The 22,672-nt window shown below is 50.1% G+C and overlaps 1 protein-coding gene across 2 annotated transcripts in view; it reads right to left on the bottom strand.

The window, feature by feature from the left end:
• Positions 1-22,672, bottom strand: part of TEAD3 (TEA domain transcription factor 3) — a 360,315-nt gene that overhangs the window by 5,507 nt on the left and 332,136 nt on the right. For both annotated transcript variants that reach the window (XM_086923250.1, XM_086923251.1), the window contains one exon: positions 11,253-11,405. In XM_086923250.1, the coding sequence (XP_086779376.1) occupies positions 11,253-11,405 (153 nt within the window). The remainder of the gene's footprint in view (positions 1-11,252; positions 11,406-22,672) is intronic.

Below are 22,672 nucleotides of genomic sequence, written 5' to 3' on the forward strand. Positions count from 1 at the left end.
GATTTAATGTATCCATAGTGGGCCCACCCTGGGATCCACCATCTTTCTTGTGTGCCGTGAGTCTTTTGTTTGTCTGTCCTTACTTTCTTGTGCAATGTTCAGCTACAGCGGACATCTTGGTATGGGTTGCACACAGATTGTCCTATGGATCACAGGCGAACTGGACCGACATGCTTATTCCTGCTTTTGTGTTCTGTGAGAAAATGCTGACATTTAAAAGTGGAAAAAGAGAGAGATTTGTTGTGAGGCTGTTGGTATGCCTCGTGCCGGGAATGTGCGGGTCAGGATGTTGTGTATTTGATTAGGATTGGGGCTAGTGGGGAAAGCGTGGAGGCCTAGCTCAAGAATGTTATATGCCTTACCGGCACACAACATTGGGAGGTTTTGTAGCAGGGGTGAAGCAGTCTTTGGGGGTGGCTGGGGTGATCAGGAGGAGGGTTAGTGGCCCTGATGCCGACATCGCTTTCGCGAGGAGTACGATTGGTGTCTTTTTATTCATGTTGAAAAGATTGCATGAAAACGCTCCTTTTGTAATAATGTTAGGGCATGGAGGGGAGGGGATTGTTGGAGTCCTGGCCTCTTCAGGCAGTTTTTGTACAATGTTTCAGAGTTTCATACTGCATTCTTGTTTGTGCCTCTGGCGCTTCGCAGTCTGTGGCGATTGAGCACCTATCTGTTGAACGGTGGGTGCTGTACTTGGGTTAGTGATGTGTGTGCTGAATGGTGTTGTGTGCTGGGAGAGGTTTACGCTAAGTGGAACTGCCCATAAATAGGATATGTACTGTGCATGTTGATGATGCTCTAGTATAAAGTATAATCCTTTGGAGAGTAAGTACAAGACATTAGTGTTGAGATCAAAGGGCGATACCCGTCTGGTGGCCGGCTTGTATAGCATGAAGCTCACAGATCTGGTATCCCTCTCAATTTCCTGCTAGACTGGGTTGTTTGACCATCTGAGGCCAAAACTTTTATTCCCCATGCCTCTTAATTTCACAGAGCCTGCTTGTTGTTCAGAATCAACTAGGGGAGCGCATTCAGGTGCAAGAATTCCCAGTGTGCTCGGCTGACAGGCCACAGTGGGGTTTGATTTGCACTGTGAAATTCGGCCATTAGATGTGTGCAATTTTCTCACATAAAGGTTAATGCTTTAACCCAGATCTTTTTGTCTGGGGGAGAATGTTTGTATTATCAGCATTCCGTCCATCATTTGTTTGCTGTAACACTTTTCGCCCTAAGTGGGATGGGTATGCCCAGACGTGGATCCCTTGCTCACTGTGCCACTGGATTCAAGCTAGCCTGGCTGAAGAAGGGTGACATACCCTAAAAGGTATAAGAACAATGGATTTAACCCCAATCTTTTGACTGGGGGAGAATGTTTGCATTGTCAGCATTCCGTCCATCATTCGTATGCTGTAACACTAAATATAGGTGGCGAGCACGGACAAGAACCACGCATCTATAGCATGAACCTTGTCCAAGAAAAGAAAGAGCGCCTCACAGCAGCCACAGAGTCCACACATTACAGGTTTATTTTTTAGCAGACGGAGATCGACCTGGACTTGCAGGCTGTTGAGCCCAAACCGTATTCCAACCGGGAATCCCATGTGGCAAGGGCGGCACCAGTATTCACTACGTACATGGGCCCTCGTGAAAACCCTTCTTGTTGAAGCTCAGGTTTTCAAGAGGACCTCGAGCTGAAATATCAACCGGGCATCCTGCTCAAGATTTCAACATCCCACCAACCTTGGCTGCCAGTAGGACTCGAGACTGGCTGTCAGGCCTTGAGAAAAAACATCAAAAGCATCCCACAGCCAGCACAACCCTCCTCCATGGTGAGCACCACATGATGGGCACGTCAAGGGAAAAAACAAACTGCCACACACCTACACTATGTGCTGGGCCAATCATCTCCTGCTTGAGGTCGCAGAATTGTTTTCATTCATTAGAGGCAGCTGGCAGAGCAAGGCAATTGCATCACTGTTTGGAAAGTTGCTTGGCAATTATGCAGCTCAGACTGACTGGTGTGAAGTGCGCCTCATCACTGGTGGTGATCAGGGGCACTATGAATGCATGACTAAAGCATTTTAATGCATTGATATGGACACCACTGACTCAACAGCCATCAAAGAGGGGACATGATCTAAAGAATAACTCAATTATACTGAATAAATTAAAGCATGACAAATAGTCCCAAGAACAAGGTTAAATGGACAGGACAGAAGATGTTAAGACGGAAGCACCGAATGAAGCAGGTACATAAACTAGGGACTAATATAGAGTACCTGGAAAGGTTTGTAGGTACCTGTAAGATTAGAGAAGACAAAAAGAGGAGAGGATGGCATTAACCATTGTAGTCAATTATATGACCCTTAAGAGAAGAGTTGGGCTAGAGCGGAACTTACATGGGAGGTTGCATGTTACTAGAATTACCCAGGTCTCGAATGGGACTGCAGGTGTCTCCGGTGGTTTTTAATAAGTAATGTGGACACCAGCACTAAAATGCGTTAGTCTAACCTCTGATGCATGGTACTTGGCTGGGCTTCACCCGTGCGTCAGTGCTGCTTGGTTCTTCACTGACTTGTCTGGAGCATCAGCATCGGTGCTAGACAACTTTGATTCAAGGTTTCCTTCTTTTTCTTCAAGTTTAGGAGTGGAAAGTATCCATTTTGTCATTTGCTCCCCCTTGGCATCACACGTTGAATAGAGTACTGGCAGCAGCCTGCTCATATCGCAGCATTAGCTTGGACTGTCTACTACACGTGTGTAAGACAGACCCTGACAAAAAGTTCAAACAATCACTTGATTTGTACAGCATAGCCAATCACCTGAGAGGGTAGCCAGGAGCTTGCAGAATGTAAATGTAATGTAAATGTAATTTGTACTTGTAAACCGCACTAATACACCAACTGGGGTGTCCTGGTGCTGTAACGCATACCGCTGTGGAACCCTTCCTGGCTTTTCCCTGTGAAATGCCCACTCCTGGGCACCCCCAAGGTGAAGCCAGGCATCCCAGCGCTGTTGGGGCCATTGTGGACATTAAGCAAGCTATTGCCCAGAGTTGCAGAGTGGAACCCATGATTAGAATAGGCACCGAGGCGAGAATTATCAGGTCCTAGAAAATTGAGCCCAAGACCCGTCGAGGCGGGAATTGAACCCTGGTCCCGGGCCAGACCTCTGCATCAGGGTCTGCCGCTCTAACCATTGAGCCACACTTCTCCATGAGAGCTCAGTTGAATATCCGGGTCTTGAGAGCTTTTCAGGATTCTGTTAGAAATGGGGAGGTACGGAGCTGCTGGGAAAGGTTGTTCCAGGCTTTTGCTGTGAGGTAGGAGAATAAGCGTCCTCCACTCATGCTTGTCTTGATACGGAGAGTGTGGGCGAGAGCTAGAGAGGAGGAGCGTAGTTTTCTGGATGGTTGGTGAAGTTCAGGCGGTGTTGGATGTAGGCTAGTCCTAGATCGTGAAGGGCTTTGAAGGCAGTAGCTTGAATAGGCATCTCTTATGTACTGAGAGCCAGTGGAGTTCCTTTAGGTGAGAGGAGTTGTGGGTCTGTCGGGGGAGGTCAAGGATGAGTCTAGAAGCGGTGTTCTGGATGGCCTGTAGTCTCTGGATGAGGTGTGTAGAGGTACCATAGTAGAGGGCGTTGTCATAGTCAAGTCGACTCGTGATGAGGTGTTGTGTGACGGTGCGTCTAATGTTCATCAGGAGCCACTTGAAAATCTTTTGTAACATGCGCAGAGTGAAGATCACTGGTCCACTATCCCATAGAGCTCCTGATATCCTTCCCATCCATTGAAAGGAATGTGCAGATGGAGGCTTTTCCAGTTGATCAGTGGCATGACTTAAATACAGTAATGATCTCCTTCTCTTGTTCTAAGATCTAAACAGTTTTGGGAGGAGGTCTTTTAAAGATGACCTTCTGACATGACTTGAAGCAGTACAGATTTAGACAAACCCTTGAAGAAACCAGAATTTCCTTACTTGCTCTAGGCCCTACCTATGGCAGGGACAAGTGACTTGTACATGGAGAACCCGGCTCCAATCGTACTCCACCAAAAATACTCCACTTTTTGAATGTGGATTATCGGTCTCATTTAATTTTAGCCCTTTATTCTCATTGCTGAGCCTGTTACGGTTACAGATTATTTTAACTTGTACGTGGTTGGGGTGAAAAACATTGCTGACAATCCTGGCCAGATAACAGAACCACTGCCCAAAGAGTGGAAGGCCATGTGATAAGTGTGCCCTGTGGAGGAAGCATTGGTATTAAAGAGCGCACCAGCAGGACAATTCAAACACAGAATGAGTACCTGATCTTACAGCAGATGCACGTGAACTTACACACGGTCATGTGCAATTGAGTTAACTTAATAATCCATGTACACACTTTTATTACTCAAGTATGTGCACAGAAAAGCAGGCTGAAAGGTGGCACAATGACTGTGCAAATATAGGGCAATCTCACCCTCTACCCTGCGCCTCAGCAAAGTCACTTATGAACGCAGAAAAACTACAAACACCTACAACAGAGATAGATGGACGACCGAGTCTTATGCCGTTCTCCACAATCAGTAGGAAGGTGTCCCTGTACGACAAGGGCAGTATAGCAGAAAACATACTGTCAGCAACTGTACATGGTCATCTTTCAGGGACGTCCTGAAAGCTCTCACAAGGGAGGTGTCAGTGTAGGTTTACCTCCAGTCTCATGGGGGCACTCAAGGGGACCTATCAGGACTCCACTCTAGGGAGCAAGGAGGGGGGGGTGCAGGGTGCCTGTGTTCTGCATACCGACTTCCTGTGTCAGTTTGTGCATAAGGAGTGATCTATAGTTTTTTTGATCCATGGATGCCCACAGTCCCAGTCTCTGTAGTGTATCTGCTTCTCATGTGGTTATGTGCAAAGAGGTACAAGTTACTCACCTTTGGTAATGATGTATCTGGTAGTGATGTTGTCTAGCCGCAGATTCCTTAACTTAGAATATCCCCAGGCGTGAGACTGGATCCGGAATATTTTTGCAGCAGCACCTCTGCGCACCAGGGGACGGCACCACACGACCCCGCCCTGACATCGTCCACATACGTGACATCAGCGAGGTCATATAAGCCCCTCCCGGCGCGCTGACGTCAGTTTTCTTAGGGGAAACGTTTCCACGGCACGACGCAGAGCCACCAACCAAAAACTGTGAAAGTATGGGAACAGTGTGCGAGGGATGAAAAATCCGTGAATAAAGGAGGATGGTGAAAGACACCATCTTCAAGACAGAATTAGACACAGACTACACATATCAGTGGAAGCTGTGAGAAAGAGCCCCGCAAGCTAAGCAAAGATCCTCCCGAGTGCAAAAAGGGAAGAACATCTCAACATACAGAAATAGACTGATAGTGCCATGTGGAACTGTGCCGTCCACCAAGAACGGAACACAGAAGAACAACAGTCCACTGTAGGAAAGAATGAAAAGACTGACCTTCCCCATCTAAAAACAGAGGTAGAAAACAGAACACAGCTGACACTCAAAAAGGATGACCACGAGGAGACCAGGACCCCGAGGTAGTGGAGAAGACGGAAGGAAGGGAAGGGAACTGGTGAGGAAAACAAATCTCCTCGTGAATCAAAGGCACCATATAACAGAATAGAAGCCCCTCAGCAGAAGATAACTGTATCTGAAAGCACCAAGGGGAGTGCAACAATCAGATCCCCCTTGAGAAATAACCCAATGGCAACTGAAGAGGCCAGCGGAGAACACCACTAGCAAGGTCCTGGCAGAACGGGGAGGCTGGGTGGGCGTTAACTATCTGCGGCTAGACCAGATACATTGTTACTGAAGGTAAGTAACTCATACATCTGATAGAGACATCTAGTCGCAGATTCCTTAACTTAGAATAGATACCACAGCCATACCCCAAAAGGGAGGCAGGTCTGCAACAGAACAACAGAAAGCGCCAAGCATCTGTTCCGGCAACAGAGTGATGGATACAGGGGGGAAGCTGTGGCAGAACAGCCAGACAGCAACCCAAGCAGCTCGAAGAGCAGAAATAACAGGATGGAAGATATCCTAAAAACATGCCAGAATGGCGCCACACCATACCCATATAAAAAATTACAGGTAGAACAGCATAAGCCCTATACCAGAGCAAGAAAGAGAGAGGAAGAAGGACCACTCTCCGCTTAAAGGCACACTGAGGGCACACTGAGTGCACTGACCCAAGCTCGAAATGAACTTGAAGAGATGCAAACTGTGCCTAACAGACTAGCCTATAGAAGGAAGTGGGAGCTGGAGTCAAGAGCCCAAAGGCAAGAGCTAGAACCGGAGCAATGCGCTGGGAATAGCCAGCGGGACAAATAACAGGCCAAGTGCACACCCAACCCCAAAAAGGGTAATGAGGGGCAATTAGCATCAATCCCCAACCCGCTGAAGCAGGTAGAAATATGCAGCAGGCAAGCGGCCATAGAGACCTTAAAGTGGCTTACACAGGAAGTATAAGAGCGGCCAACCGGGCAGCATGAAGCCAAAGCGTGAAACAACCCACAATGTAGGCTTGCAAGCAGTAGTCAATGACCACGGCCATGAGAAAAACTGTCCAGCAGGCGTAGCTTTATAACAAGAGTAGGTGATCATTTGGAAAAACGGGCTTATCTGAAGGAAGGTGCCAAAAACACAGTCAACGAATGGTAGCAAGAGTCTCAGAATCCGAGACCAACACTCCAGAAAAGACACGTACAGTGTCAAACCCCAAAAGGGAGCATATATCAATTTGGGAAATCACTCCAGTAAGAGGAAGCAAAGAGGCCCCTATGGCAACTTTTAGCAAGTCAATAAAGCTCCCCCACACATGGAGATATTGGTCCAGACCTCGCAGCCTCGACAAGAGGTGGCGATGTAGCAAGAGGATACCAAGGCAACTGTCATGTATACATAAATGTAGAAACATATAATTATGTAGAAACAGAACTAGCCAGGAGCATAAACAGGCCCATACCGGATCATACCTAGTACAGTAAGGGCAGGTATGAGCAGTTTTTGAAGAGGAGACCATAACACCTCCCAAGGAGGCGGATGACCATGGCATAAGCAGATGGCACCAGGGGAAAACATAGAACAATGTACAGCCGACCACCAAGCAACGCATGGAGCCCACAGGATCTCCAGGCCCAGGTGAGATAAGCAAGGCTATAGAATAGCGTACACCTCTTAGGGCAATAAGCCAGGCCAAAAGAACACAGTAACGAACCGAACCCGTGAACTGAGTTCCGAGCCGTAATGATATGACAAAGCTGAATGACCGGCTGAATACCATAGTCAGAGGACACAGCAACCTGTAGAACACGGCCACAGAAGGCCAACAGGCAGCTGAAAGCAAAACGCATCCAGGGATGCCAATAAAAGGGTAAGTACCCTTGACCACGGAAAAAAGAAGACGTAAGGCTCACTGCCCATGTTATACACTGAGCACATCTAAAGGATGCGAAATGAAAAAGTACCACCAGAGAAGACAGGCCTAAAAGGACCTAAGTGGGAGGACGAAAGCCCAACAGATGCTGGTGAACCGCAAATTTAGCGTGAGCATCAAACAGCAAAACCCCATCAAAGGGTAAGTCAACCAGACGCTCACTGACATTTTCAGGGAAGACGCTATCTTGCAACCAAGCATGACACCTTAAGGCAACAGAACCCGCCATGGCTTGGCCCAAAGAATCCGCAGTATCTAAGGTTGAACGGATTGTGAACTCGGCAAAGTCACAGCCATCCCTGAGGAGGTGAAGGAGATCAACGCGAGCACCTTCAAGTTGGCAGGAAGCAAAGACTCTGCAGAGTCCCACAGGGCAGAGGTAGTCCGAGGAAAAACACACACTGTATTCAAGGACCGTAGGGCTGCACAAGTGGATGCAAAGATGTTCCTACCCCATGACTCAAGCCATCTGGACTTCCGAGAGGGAGGAAGCATTAGAGGGGGCAGAGAAGGAATCGCTGTCTGCAACACAAACCCCTGCACATCAGGGTGCACAAAAAGACAAACCAGATCATGTGGAGCTGGACGGTGGCGGTGCAAAACTGAACGAGCCACTGGTTCACATGAAGCAGGCTGGACCCAGGTACCCAAAAGGGCATCATAAAGGGAAGCCGCAAAAGAGGCTACACATTTCTAGACCCACGGTGGAGGACCTCAAGTAAGGGGTCCACAGACAAAGGGGTAGAAGGTGGTTGCATATTTAAAATGCGGGTGGCCAATGAGCCCACTCTCAAAAAAGCCGCACCAGCCTTGGTAGCCCTCCGTGGAGGGGACAACAGTGGGGGAGGGTTGTAAGCTGACCCTTTCAAGACACTGAGGGTGTGCCCAATGCCCCATGGAAGGAAGCCGCATGGATGAGTGAGGATCCTGATGGGGCTCCTGGGGAGGCGAATAGCCTGCCGGATCTGGGAGCTCCTGAGGATGCTCCACAAATTCCAAGGGGGGCACTGGCAACACTAGCTCCGGTGATGCCGGGCGAGAGGGCGGCGCCAAACTCTCTCCAGAGACCTCTATAGAAGAGTTCAGAACTCTGCGTCAATACGGCGCCTCGTTAGACACCAACTCGGCAGCATCCGGCATCGAGTCGGCGCCACCTGGTGCCGAAACTATGACAAGCTCTCCCTCTGAAGGAGAGGGAGCCGGGCCGGCGAGGCAAGCTTATGGCACCGTCTCCGCCTCATCCATAACAGGCTCCGAGTTGGGAGAAAGGAGTGGAGGTGGAGCCGAGCCTCCGGCGCCAGAAAGGCACCGACCCCGGCTCCGGACAGGCAGCCTCCTGCCCCGAAGGATGTGGTGTGCTCACGTCAGGGCTATGAGCACCGGCAACCATCTGTGGCGCCAAAGGGAGCCCCGCGGGACTATGCGGCGCTGCAGAGGTGCCGTGGATCGTAGAGGGGTACCCAACTGGCCGCGCCCCAAAGACTCCATGTGGACCGTAGAGGGAGACCCAACCGGGCTGCGCCCTGACACCACATCTACGACGTTCCTGGGAGGCAAAGGGTCAAATGGCCCCGGGGGCGAACCCGCCGGCGAGTCCGTCGGAGACCCCACAAGAAGTGGAGGTCCCGAGGACACCCCAGGAACAGCAGAGGACCCAAGGGAAGCCTGCAAAGCTGTAGCACAGTCCTCCATTTGCCCCCACACCCGGAAAGGGCGGATAGACGGGGGACGATCATCTGGAGCACACTTCTGGAAAGTTCCGGGAACCAGTGCCCCTGACAACAGAAGAAGGTGAGGTCGAAGAACTAGGCGACAAGCGCCTCGACTTACCAAGAGGAGAACGACGGCCCGGACCCCAGAGGGCAATCGACGGCAGAGCCGAACAGTAGACGGGCCTGCCATTGACGAAGAGGCTGGGGGGGCGAGACTACTCCGACCAGTACAGCAGTGTCAAGAGAAGCTTCATACGGCGTTCCCGCCGAGACTTCGGTTTCAGACGTTGTCAGGCTTCACAGTCCGTGTAGTCATGGTGCTCGCCCAGACACCACATACAAATAAGATGCGGGTCTGTCGCTGACATCTGCCGCGAACAGGAATTACAAGATTTAAAGCCCGAAGGCATCGCACACTGTTCTCGACGCAAGGCCAGAGGAACCGCTCACTCCGGATCCGTGTTGCACGCGGAAAAGAAGGAAACTGACGTCAGCATGTTGGGAAGGACTTCTATGACCTCGCTGACATCACGTATGTGGACGACATCAAGGCGGGGTCGTGTGGCGCTGTCCCCCGGGTGCTGTTGCAAAAAAAATTCCGGATCCAATCTCATTCCTGGGGATATTGTAAATTAAGTAATCTGCGGCTAGACGTCTCTCTCAGATTGTACGTGCAAGTGCCTTTTTAGAATCCACCATTTAGAGATTTACTGCAAGTATTGGATAACGTTTATGGTTCAACCATGGAAGTGTCAGCATATCCTTGAAGCAGAAACTGCACAGTTAAGGAGTAGCTTGCATGATAACACTTTTCAAAAGTTGAAATAGCACTTCGCAAGAAATTACAAAGTATGTACTTTTGGAATGTACTTACTTCCTTGTGTCTTACAAGGAATGGAAAGTTTAACTGTCTAAGAATAAAGGAGACCCTTCTCTTGGAAAGGAATGGAAATTCTACTGATGGACATAACTTCTGGTGGGTGATCGCCATATCGTGAAGTGCAAGCTCAACTTCCCGTTCAATTTGAGTGATTTCTCCTTTCGTCGTCAATACCACAATCTTCTAGAAAAATTATTTATAAGATTTCAAGTGTGAGGTGCTTCTTTCATTGTGAAAGATGAGCCATCAACCTTGACATCGGAGGCAGATCTTGGAGCAATAGAAAAGCTTTCTGCTTCTAGGACAGGGGCACACAAAGAAAATTCAAATTGAAATTGTGATGCCCTTACAGCAGTTAGGTTTTTGCACTTTAAGAAGAAACCCCAGTCTGTGTAATTCAGCTTAAACACATTAATCAGCACAAAGAGCCAGCTCTTCTGCAAGGGTACGGTGAGTGTAGGCCATGTGATAAAGCCCCCAGCAGTTTGCTCACTGAAGGTCGGCGGAAGGGAGATTAGAACCTGATGGTTTGGTTATGCCGCACTTTAAAGAGCTCTAGATTTCGCGAGTATGTTGCCCACCATGGTTATAGACGAGAGAAGGTGTGGGTTAGTGGCCTTCCTACTGTGTCACCATCATCACAGAGGGATAGAGGGGTCCAAGGACACAGTAAACTCAGGGGACTGATAAACTTTGTGATGATGCAACACTGTGGTGTAGTACAAAATTGAAAATGGTATGGACGATCACAACTGGCATACCCACAGCTCAGTCACAACTGGCATATCCACAATGTCTGTGTGTATTCTGCAATGAGACTGGTCGATTAAGTATTGAAGGGGAAATGCATGATGGGAAGTTTGTCGCATTGATGTATTTTTTGCTATGTGTAGTGTTTTCTACATTTTCTTGCTGTTTCATTGTATAAATATGCCTTTTTTCTTGAACTCACCTGTATATAAGAGAGTAGGGTACCTCAGTGAGAAATAGGCAGTGGGCCATTTGGCTCCTTGAGGATATAGTAATATATCACATCTTACATGTTAACAAAATAAACAAATAAATAAATATTGGCAAGTACCCTGGGATAAATGAAATGCTGGGGAGCAGCACAATTACTTGCTCTGTGGTGAAGTTTATAGCATATGTCAACGGCTAGGAGGAGTTGTCAGGGAGCAGGGGGAGGGGGAGGGGGAGGGGTCAGGAAATGTACCTGCAGTATGGTGAAGTTCTCCAGCACACTGTTCATCATGTACTTCTCTGGCAGGTGCTTCAGTTTGTGGATGAAGTTGATCATGTACTCGCACATTGGAGACCGGTGAATGCGGTAGACAAAGCGGCCATTCTCCAGTCGTGCATACTCCGTCTGTAAGATACCATAGTCCACATACACAAGTAATCAGCAGGGTCGATTGCAACAATCTGTTTAGAGCAGGATAAAATGGCCAAACTTGGGCACATTAAGATAGTAAAAAGGGAACTGGAAAACCAAGGATGTGTAGACCGCAAGGGGTCAATGGAAATGAGTACGGATGAACACATAGCAACGGGAACTAGGCCTCACTGAGGACATATATGAAGCAAGCCGGGACAGAAAGTGTCTAGGAATGTATAGAGAGCGAGGTTGGAATGGGGCAGAAAGACACATCTAACTACAAACACATGGCCAATGAATGCTGTTATTAACAGATCTCAAACTTCCACAAACAGAACACATTATTGACAGGCAGGCTAACAGATTGAGATCTGGAAGAAACACTGAGTTAGCACTAATAAAGCGTATGGCTAATACCACAGGGCCTTCTCAAATAAAGGTGCTGTTATCAACATTCCCTAATCCAGCAATATTCAACCTTCGTGGTGCCACAGGTCATCGGGGCCTTGCTGGCTTATGTCCCCTGCTGTGAAGAAACCCCACACAGGGATCAGTTCCTTTAGGTTTTTGGCTTCCAAGCTGTGGAATTCTCTGCCCCTTTACTTAAGACAGGCAAAGACAAATGTTTCGTACAAACCTAAAAACCTGGTTATTCAGATAGGCTGCTTCTCCTACTTCTCTGGGCTGATTTACCACTGCTGAGGAAACCTAATGCGGACCCTGAAGTACTTAGCAACTTTAGACCTATTTTCCTGTTATCTGCACGGGCCAAAGTACTAGAGAAACTGGCTCAGCAACAACTAGCCAACTTTGTAGAAGCCAATGGTCTCTTACACAATTCCCAATCATTCTTCCGGTCTGGCTACAGCACAGAGACAGCGTTGGTAGAAGTAGCTGAATCCGTGAAAATGTCAGTGGATGGCGGTTTTTCTGCCATGCTAGTGCTGTTGGACCTCTCAGCGGCATTTGATCTGGTGTCTCATTCAACGCTGCTGGAAAGACTAAAACATATTGGCGTGCAGGGGGTGGCACTTAATTGGATCCGGTCTCATCTTGATGACCTTGGTCAACAAGTTTTCCTTTGTCCTTTCTCATCACCAGTCAAACAACTTACAAGTGGATTGCCCCAGGGTGCCTTAAGTCCACTGCTCTTTAATATCTACCTTGCCTGGCTGGTGGCTCTCATATCCAAGTGAGGGGTTATGGTAGTTTTCTACGCAGATGACATTCAGTAGGTGTTCTATTTTAAAGAACAATCCACAGCAGCCTTCTATAAATTTAAGGAGTGCCTGAAGGACATTGCTGGCTGAACGAAAATTGTTTGAAGCTTAATGTAGACAAGACAGAAGGTTTTGTTTATCAATCTAGTATTTCCTCCCCCGTCATGCCTTTGGTGGCCAAGGGAGTTGGGCTTCCCGCCCTCTCCTAAGGACTCGATTAGAAATCTTGGAGTTAGGCAGCACAAGTCCGGCAAGTATCCGCGGCCTGTTTTGAAAAAATTAGATCCGTCAGGAAATGTCTACATTTTCTGCCAGAAGAGAGCCATAGGATCATGGTACATGCATTGGTAACCTCCCAGCTAGATTACGCCAACTGTCTCTACTTGGGGTTGCCTGGCTACCTGACCCACAGGCTACAGACAGTGCAGAATGCGGTGGCAAGGTTAATCTGTAGGGTCCCTTTGTGCCAGCACTCCCCCCCCCACCTAAGACAGATACACTGGCTCCCCGTGGCCAGGAGATCGAGTTTAAGGCACTCACCCTTGCTTATCAAGCCATCCTTGGCAAGGGCCCAGGCTACCTCAGGTCAAGGCTGAGCCTATATCGCCAGGAACGGACTTTGAGATCTAATCAGCAGCGTCTCCTCAATGGCCCTCGCTTTGCTAAAATGCAACAAGGGGGTAGTTCCTTCACAGTTAGGACTGCCAAACCGTGGAATGCCTTGCCTAGCCACCTGAGCATGTTGGACAACTACATATGTGCCAATTACAATAATGTCTGTTAGTAGTGATCCACCTCTTACAGTCCTACTGCTTGGAAACTGTCAAAATTACACAAAACCTTTAATTGTAGAGGAAACACTCAATATTAAATTATTTTATCCTTCTAAAGAGTTTCAAAGCAGTTTAACACATAATTTCCATCTTCTGTTACAAATACGGAGAGGGAGCAGAAATTCGATTTTTCAAAAGGAACATCTTTATTCATTTCCATCAATACTGTAGACTTCAATCAGCCCAGCAACGTATTTCGGCCTGTCCAGGACTTCATCAGGGTTAAGAATTGTGCAAATAGTGATCACAGTTCTTGCGAGTTGAAAAACCCACCAGTCACTCCCTAGTGGGAATTTGCCACTAGCACATGGTGGTACAAATTAGGTCAATCCTTATGCTCTTTTTCAAAATCAGTCTCTTCCCAGTGGGATCTGTGTAAAATCTTCAATAAGCTTTTACACAGCACGGACGTCATTACACAACACAATAACTTTGATGGACATATCCCACTAGCAAAAGGACATAGGGATTGACCTAATTTGGACCGCCAGATGCCCAAATGCAAATTTCCACTAGAGGGTGACTGGTGGGTTTTTCAACTCACCGACTTGTTCTAGATCACTATATGCACATTTGTTAACCCCCTGATGAAGCCCTTGACAGGACTTGTAAAGCCCAAACTTATCTGGGAAGCTTTGGACGAAGTCCGTAGACAGGCTTTGGAATTCTAGGCTGGACAACTTGGCCCTTCTTTTCAACCACAGGTTGAGATTTCATTAAATCTCACCTACTACAACTATGCTGGAAATACTCGGAAAATCTTGAAACTGGAATATCTCCATGAAGCCACAGCTTAACTCAAGCCTAACTCCCTAAAAACAAAAATTCTTATCTGTGCATTTAGTGAAAAACATAGCCTTACATTCTCTTGGCCCCAGAAAATGAAACAACTGCCAACTGCATTGACAGGAATGAAAAATCACACACTCTTCAACCACAGGTCAAGTGTCAAGATCCTCATTCTGCACAGTGAAAATTCTACGACTTATTTACCCTACATAGGGTTCTTACACAGAGTACAGGCATCAGTGGACCTGCATAGACCACTGCACTGGTTACAAGTGACAAGAAGAAAATCCTTCAAATTCCTTGGACCTGCTTTCCGGGCAATCCATGGGCTGGGACCAACCTTCTTACGATCCAAACTCGGATTCTATAACCAAAAGAGAAGCCTAAGAATGTCCCCACTCAAAAAATCATTTCTCCTCATTCCCACTACTATCTAAAAGTTTGAATGCGCATTTTTGAATCCCAGTTTCATAATTTATAATTTACCAATAGAAGGCTTCAATGTTAATATAGTGCTCTTTTTAGCTGAAATGTAAGGTCACTGTGCAGCCTTGACCTGTGCAGTCTTGAACTTCATTTCCAAACCCCTTATAAAACTATCAGCAATACCATCAGAAGGAGCAGTAATCCTCTGTCCTCCCACACGCGATCACCAATTTACAGCGAGAAAGGGCTTTCTGAGATCTAACTCACTATGCCCTGCAGAAGCATCGAGTCCTTTCCTGCGAAACACATGTTGGCTGACATTGAAGTTACTAAATATATCAAAACTGTGAAGGATGATTTTGGCTCGTGAACAGTGATATGGTTTGGAATCACTATATAATGATAAACTGATGCATGTAGTTTAAAACATTCGTTTCTGTTTAAAATATATATTTTAAAAAATGATTTAAAAATACTTTTTATTGATCTTTCTGTTGACTTTATGAATTAGTAAAATGTAAAAGTAATTGTGTTTCACTACACCCCACCAAAGTGTGATGCCCACTTGAGCCCTTAAGAACAGAATTCGATACCTTTATGATATACATAAATCGATCTGGCGTAGAAAGTACCTGAGCGGGAAGGCGAGCTTCATCACTTAAACACCTAGAGCCATTAGCAGTTGCTACCATTTAGGAAGGTTTAAAGACCCAACTTATTTTAGATTAACTGTTAGTGTTCCCACAACCTATAGGCATGGCTGCCTATGGGTAACTTAGTGCTATATAACTGGCCCCATTGATTCATTGGTAGAGCACACTTCCTTAATTATCATTATGTTTGACTCCTTGCTGAATGCTGCAGCAGGTATCATTGATTGGCAATAATAGCAAAATATAAATTAAATACATAAAAAGAAAATTGTGTGGTCAACAAACAGACAGAAGGACACTGCAGAAGCATGTCGGGGTCATAATGAAGGATATGCAGTCAGTCTTAAGTTAAACACTCCACCTGGTGCAGGAGAGCAACAGTTCTAAACAGTAGTGTGTGCAGTTCTCCTAACAAAAGGTGCAGTTACACCGTTACTGCACCCGTGGTGTGTGCAGAAAACAGAACGTAGGCTTCCGCTACACAGAGAACACATAGAAGATGGTTCCCGAGTTTCCGTCAGGATTTCTGTCTTTTTTTTTTTCACAACCATTTTTATTGAGCAAAGCAGGCAATAAAATCGTGGCACCCCACAAATCGGAGCTCACCACCAACAGTTAGGACACAGTTTGTAATACATGTAGTAATGTTAAATTAGGTACCAGAAATAGGCTCAAATATTGATAAACCCACAACCCACCCTACCCCGTCAACTCCCAGAACTCCCTATTCCCCAGGACCACCCCCCCTTCCCCTCCTCCCTACGCACGTGCACAAACAGCAGCAAGTAAAGGTTTAGGTGTAGTGTGACTGGTGTGCCAGAGAATCGGGCCAACAACTTTAGCACAATCATATGTCCTCTTCTCGTTCCGCCGGGGGATCCAGCGATAGTCCTCTGTAGTCGGCCCACCGCTTCCAGATTTTGTAGTGTTTGCGGGGGCAACCCCTTGCCTCAAAGATCGGCTTCTCAAGTCCCATATAGTAGTCCAACCCTGCCTTCCATGCAGACAAGGGGGGGGCCCTCTCACCCTTCCACGCCCGGGCCAGATCCCGTTTGGCAACAACAAGCCCCAAGAGCAACAGGTGACGTTTATAGATGTTCCCACCTATGCCCTCCATAACATGCAGCAACCCCAATCGGTGAGTGCGGGGAAGATTCCATCCCAGGACCTCGGACAGGCAGCTCCATACACCCCTCCAAAAGCCAGACAATCGAGCACACGACCACACGGTATGCAACAAGGATCCAGGCACGGCTCCACAGCGCAGGCACTCCGGGGATTCAATCAACCCAGCTTTCCACAACCGTTCGCGGGTGTAATAGACTCTGTGAAGGTACTTGAATTGGATAAGCCGGAGCCGCACAGCGATGGCGGTCCCACACGGGGATTCCAAGGCCTCCCTCCAATCGTCCTCATCCAGGGGGCCCACATCCACTTCCCATGCCGCCCGAAGAGGGAGTAAGGTAGAGGAGCAGTGAGTGACCAGCGTCTGGTAAATACGGGAGACCTTTCTATCCCCCAGGTCCCCCATAAAGACCTTCGCCTCAACCGGTCTAAACTCAGGGAGAGAGTCCAGATGGGCAATACTCGGGGTGAGGGCGTGGCGCAGTTGTAAGTAGCTGAAGAACTGGGACTGAGGCATTTGGAACTCCGTGCGGAGTTCTTGAAACGATTTAAGGGTAGTGCCGGACATTACCTGGCCTAGTAGTGAAATGCCAATTGCCTCCCATCCCTCAAACCCGTCTAGAGCCGAAAGCTCCGGGAGCAGGCCATTATGCCATAACGGCGTCTCCGCCGTCAATTTGCCCCACCAGCCCATGCGGCGTAGGGTCTGTCTCCACACCGCAAAAACTACTCTTGTGACCGACGGCAGTGCTTGTCGCAAGCGGACCGAGTACAGAATGGTGTGTAGCGTGTTATCGCCCATAAGCGATCGCTCCAAGGCATAGGCCGGGTCCCCCCTGTCACTGTACCACCATTCGTTAAGGATGAACAGCTGAGAAGCCTGATAGTAAGATAACAGATCGGAGGTGGCCAGGCCACCACAATAGGTAGACAGGAAACACGTCTTGAGCGCCACTCTGGCCGCCCCACCAGCCCATAAAAAACGGCCCAGCGCCGAATTGACTTGGCGAAACCACTGTGGGCCGATAGGGTAGGGGTAGTTTTGTAGCTGATACAGCAGGCGTGGGAGCGCAACCATTTTGAAGATAGCAGATCTTCCAAAAATAGTAAGGGGCATCCTGGACCACGTCTTGATGTCGGCCTGGACCAGTTCCCACACCGGCAGAATGCTGCGGTCCCAGTCCACGGTGCGCGACTCCGAGAGAAATACGCCGAGGTACTTCAGTCCATCCGTCGCCACTCGCAGTCCCGCTGCCCAGGGGTCCGCCACGACCCCGCCGCCCAGCACCCATAAGGTCGATTTGCGCAGATTAAGCCGAAGGCCGGAGACCTCGCCAAAGACGCGCATGACGTCTAGAACTCGGGGCCCAGAGTGCTGCAGGTCCGTGAGGAAAAACAGGATATCATCTGCATATAATGCAATTCTATCCACCAGCTCTCCACTCCACACAAACCCGCGTATCCGTGCATCAGTACGCACCCAAGATGCCAGGGGCTCCATAGCCAGGGCGAACAGGTATGGGGACAACGGGCAACCCTGTCGGGTCCCCCGACCAATCCGAAATCGCCCGGACGCGGCACCAGCCACCCGGACCGAGGCCGTGACATTGGTATATAGCAACTTCAGGTAGGACAGGAACACCGGGCCCAGATTAAGACGGGGCAAGAGTGTAAACAGGTACGACCAACTTACCGAGTCAAAGGCTCTGTCCATATCCGCCAACAGGAGAGCCGCCTGTTCGTCCCGGGCCCCCATGGCATCCACCACTGCCTGTGCCAGCCGGATGTTATGGCGGGTGGCTCTGCGAGGCATGAACCCGGCCTGGTCGGGGTGTACCAGGTCCGTAATATAGGGAAGAAGGCGGTTCGCCAAGATTTTGGCCTCTATATTCAATAGCGATATGGGCCGGTATGAGTCATGCCTGTCAGGGGCCCTTCCCGGCTTCAGAAACACCACAATTTCGGCATGGCGCCAATCTGGTGGTAGCTCCCCCCGAACCCGTGCCGCCTCAAGCGCGCGTCTGTACTGAGACCCCAGCTGGAGGTGAAACTTCCTGTAAAACTCACATGGGTAGCCGCTCGGTCCCGGCGCCTTCCCGGTGTTGAGCTGCCCCAGCGCCTCCCCGAGTTCTTCAGCAGAGAGCGGAGCGTCCAGTGCCATTCTGGCTTCATCGGAGACGGCCTTCGGCGACAGATCATCCAGGAATGCGGATACCTCGTCTGCCTCCAGGGAGTCTCGGGGGGCATACTGTTCCTCAAAGTAATGGGCAAAGCTGGCCGCTAGGCAGGCCGGGTCCGTCACTACCGAGCCGTCCTCTGCAGTGAGGCCCGGCAACGTGAGCGGCTGAAAAGTAGACTGACACAGCCTGTGAAGCATCGTGCAGGACTTGTCGCCCCACTGATAAATCCTACTGCGTGTGGCGAGCCACGCCTGCCTGGCCTCATCATGTAATACTGAAGCATAGGATTGCTGCGCCTGTAGGAGCAACCGTACAACAGTCTCATCACCCCCTTCCCGCCCACGCCGTTCCAGGGTCTCCACTTGAGCGGCCGCAGCGGTAATGGCCTCCCGATGCTTCCGGCGGGCGGCAGTGCACCAAGCGATGTCCACCCCTCGTATCGTGGGCTTCATCGCCTCCCATACCACCACCGCATCAATGTCCCCCACAAGGTTATCGCGCCAATAGTTATCAATCGCCTCCCGCAAGTGGTGGACATAATCAGGTTGTTGTAGATGCCATGAGGACATCCGCCAACGGAATAACTGCCGTTTTGTGGGGAGTTCTATTGTGGCAACAACTGGGGAGTGGTCGGACAGACCCCTGGGCAAGATAGCAGCGTCTCGCACACGACTCAGACAGGCACCAGGCATAAAGAGATAATCAAGTCTCGAAAAGGAGCCATGTACAGCCGACACATACGTGAACTCACGCGCAACCGGATGCAAATGACGCCACACATCCACCCAGCCCAAACCGTCCGCTGTCGCACGCAGCCTAGTATGCGGGGCAGAGGGAGAAGGATCCACAGCCACCGGCAATCGCCTCTGGCGGTCCAAGCACACATCCATCACCTCATTCCAATCGCCCCCAACCACCGTCAACACATCTGGGATTTCATCCCATATTGCAAACAGTCTCTCCGACAGGGCCCACTGCACAGGGGGGGGGGGGCATAAACACTACCGAAAACCACCGGTTCAGCACCCATCATTCCTTTTATAAAGACAAAGCGGCCCTGGGGGTCTACCCACTGCTTCTCATGAACATAAGCCACCCTGCTGTGAACCAAGATGGCCGCCCCTCTGGATCCCCTTGTAAAGCCGGCATGGTAGACCTGCTGGAAGCCAAACCTCTGAAGGCTAAGGACCTTGGAGCCCAACATATGAGTTTCTTGGAGCAAAAGCATGTCTACCGCCTCCCGTTTCCCCCAGCGCAACACCGCTCCACGCTTGATTTTATCGAGCATTCCCCTCACATTCCATGTTACAACACGTATGGACTTATTGGGAAGCGTAGTAGTCTGATCAACCATTGTCCCGGTGATTCCCCCCACCAGGCCCCCTGCGCCACCCCAACACACCCCACCTCTCATTCAGTCCAGCAGTAATCCACACGTGCGATTCTTCCCACCCACCCCAGAGCCCCGAATCTGAACCCCCCACACCCACCCAACCCCAATCTTGAATCCCCCCCAACAACAAACCAACTCTCCCCACATCCCCATCCCAACTCCCCCCACCCATATACCTCATGGAACACTGAAGTATCTGTCGCAGCATGGGTAGACCCGGATCCAAAACCAAGGACCCAGGGCCAACCATACCAAAGGATCCCAACATCCCGACCTCAACACTCACACCCCCCCCCCCCCGCCCCCCACACAACTCCCACAACTCGTGAGGGTCAGAGGCCCCTTGGAAGTCGCCTCTCGAGCCCCAACAGCGTCACCACATATAACCAAGAAGAGTCTCAAAGCTGGCAGTCCGGCAGCAGCGGTTCCCCCACATAAACCGCCCCACTACATGACCCGTTCCAAAGTAGGGCAACACATTACCGGGAAAGACAAGGGCCCAGGCCCCATCAGGGTTCAACTGCCAGCATCCGAGTGTTCACAGTCCATTGTTCCACTGGTCTGCGTCGCACTGGCGGAGGCGGATCTCTTGCGTGATCGGGACCTCCGATGTCGACCCTTACGGGCCTGGCGGTTCGTCCGCTCCTGCGACGACCCCCTTGACCCGCCCGGATCCAGCCCCGGCTGGGCATGCGGCCTGATCCTCACCGTTTCGTCTGTCCACCGAAAGAAATGGGTCCGGGACTGATACACCACCCGTAGGCGAGCTGGGTACAGCAGAGAGTACTGGAGTTTCAGGCCCCGCAGCTTGGCCTTGGCGGCTACAAACGATTGTCTTTGTTGTTGCACAAGCCTGGTATAATCGGGAAAAATCATGATGGTGTGATTTTCATAGGAAAGTGGGCCTTTGATCCTTGCTTCCCGCAATATGACATCACGGTCATGGTAATTCAAAAGTCTAGCAATGACAGGCCGAGGACGCTCAACCTCCGGCGGCCGCTGTGTCAGGGCCCTGTGTGCACGCTCGACCACAAAACAAGAGGACAGGGCCCCCGGCGGGAGCCAGCTCTCCAGCCACTGGGACAAAAACTGCTCCATGTCGTCCTTCTCACACCTCTCCGGAAAACCTATAAAGCGAAGGTTGTTCCTGCGTGCGCGCCCTTCGACATCCTCCACTCGAGCTGCGAGAGTCTTTTGGACACGCTCCATCTCCGCCATTTTCTGTTTCAGCGTGCCGATGTCCGTCTCTGCCACCGAGATTCTGGATTCCGTCTCCGTAATCCGCTCCACCGCATTGCGAAGGTCTTGGCGCAGCAGGGTCACATCTGCACCCACAGCCCCAATCTTAGCATCTAGCGTGTCCCTGGACTGGGTGATTGCCGCCAGGAGCGCCGCGTTGTCCGGCCCAGCCCCGCTGCCACCGCCGGGCGCCCCAGGTCCGCCACTGGGCCCGGTAAATTTGTCGATAGGACCCTGCTTAGGCGGACCTCCTCCACCGCCTCTGGTCATGGCCGCGTGTAGTCCCACCTTCACTACGCCTCGGGTAGCCGCCTCGGGTAATGGTCTCCGGAGCCCTCAGCCCAGCCGGACAACACACTCCAGGATCGGGGCAATCGTCCTCCACGGCGGGCCCCGGTGAATCCCCAGGAGTGGTCCCACAGCGTTGGACTTAGGAGGCTCCGATCCCAGGGCCAGGGCACATCCACTCACCTGAAAGTCTCTCTGAGATGATAGGCGTCAACCACTGCGCCCAGGTCCAGGCCGGTCTCAAGGTCGCGAAACTCGAGGCCCCGGTCCCACAGAGGCGGACTAGGCCTCCGCCACGCCGTGCCGCCCGGGGAGGCTCTCCAATATATGGCACCAGACCCCAGGGCTTCTCTGCAACCCTTCTGCTCTCGGTGCTGCAATCGCCGGATGGGGACCTGTCCGGCCGGCTTTATCTCCGGCAACCTGCCGCCGACCACCTCCCGGTCTCCTGAAAATCGAGGTCCCGGCTCCAACACCAACCGTCAGGCCGCACTCCGTCACTGGCGTCTCCGGTCTCCGGAAAAGTCCGAAACGGGAGGTCAGCACACCGGAGAGGTCCAGGCACCTCCAGGAACAGACGCCACTCACGTGATATCGTTAGCGGGCTCGGGGGCCAGGATAAATGAGCAAATTGTGTCCGGGCCGGCGGGAGCTCTACAAAGCTGCGACCGCCATCTTCGCCCGCCAAGCCACGCCCCCGATTTCTGTCTCTTTTTAAAGTAATTAAAAATGATTTTCCTTCCTGCTAGCATAGTACTAGTGGTTCACATATCATCAGGTAATGCAAGTATGCATGTGCTGTTCAGAGGCTGTGAAGAGTGGATACAGGCTTGGTATTATTATAGACATAATTGCCCATTCATTGCTCTGATCAATCCACCAAAGGCAGCATGGTTTCCAGAAAGCCGCCTCAAAGCAGAATACTGAGTGCAGTAGAAGACCTTCCACTCACCAACGTCTATGTTTCACATTTAAAAAGGATCATGAACATGGACAAAGAAGCACAATGGATGGCTGACATGTACCTGGGACAACCAATACAACTCGATGTAGCTGAATTTACTTTTCTGCCACCAAACGTAGATCCACAGAGGAAAAAAGGAGAAACTGTC

Source organism: Lissotriton vulgaris, chromosome 5 (assembly GCF_964263255.1).
Source record: "Lissotriton vulgaris chromosome 5, aLisVul1.2, whole genome shotgun sequence".
Taxonomy (NCBI): Eukaryota; Metazoa; Chordata; class Amphibia; order Caudata; family Salamandridae; genus Lissotriton; species Lissotriton vulgaris.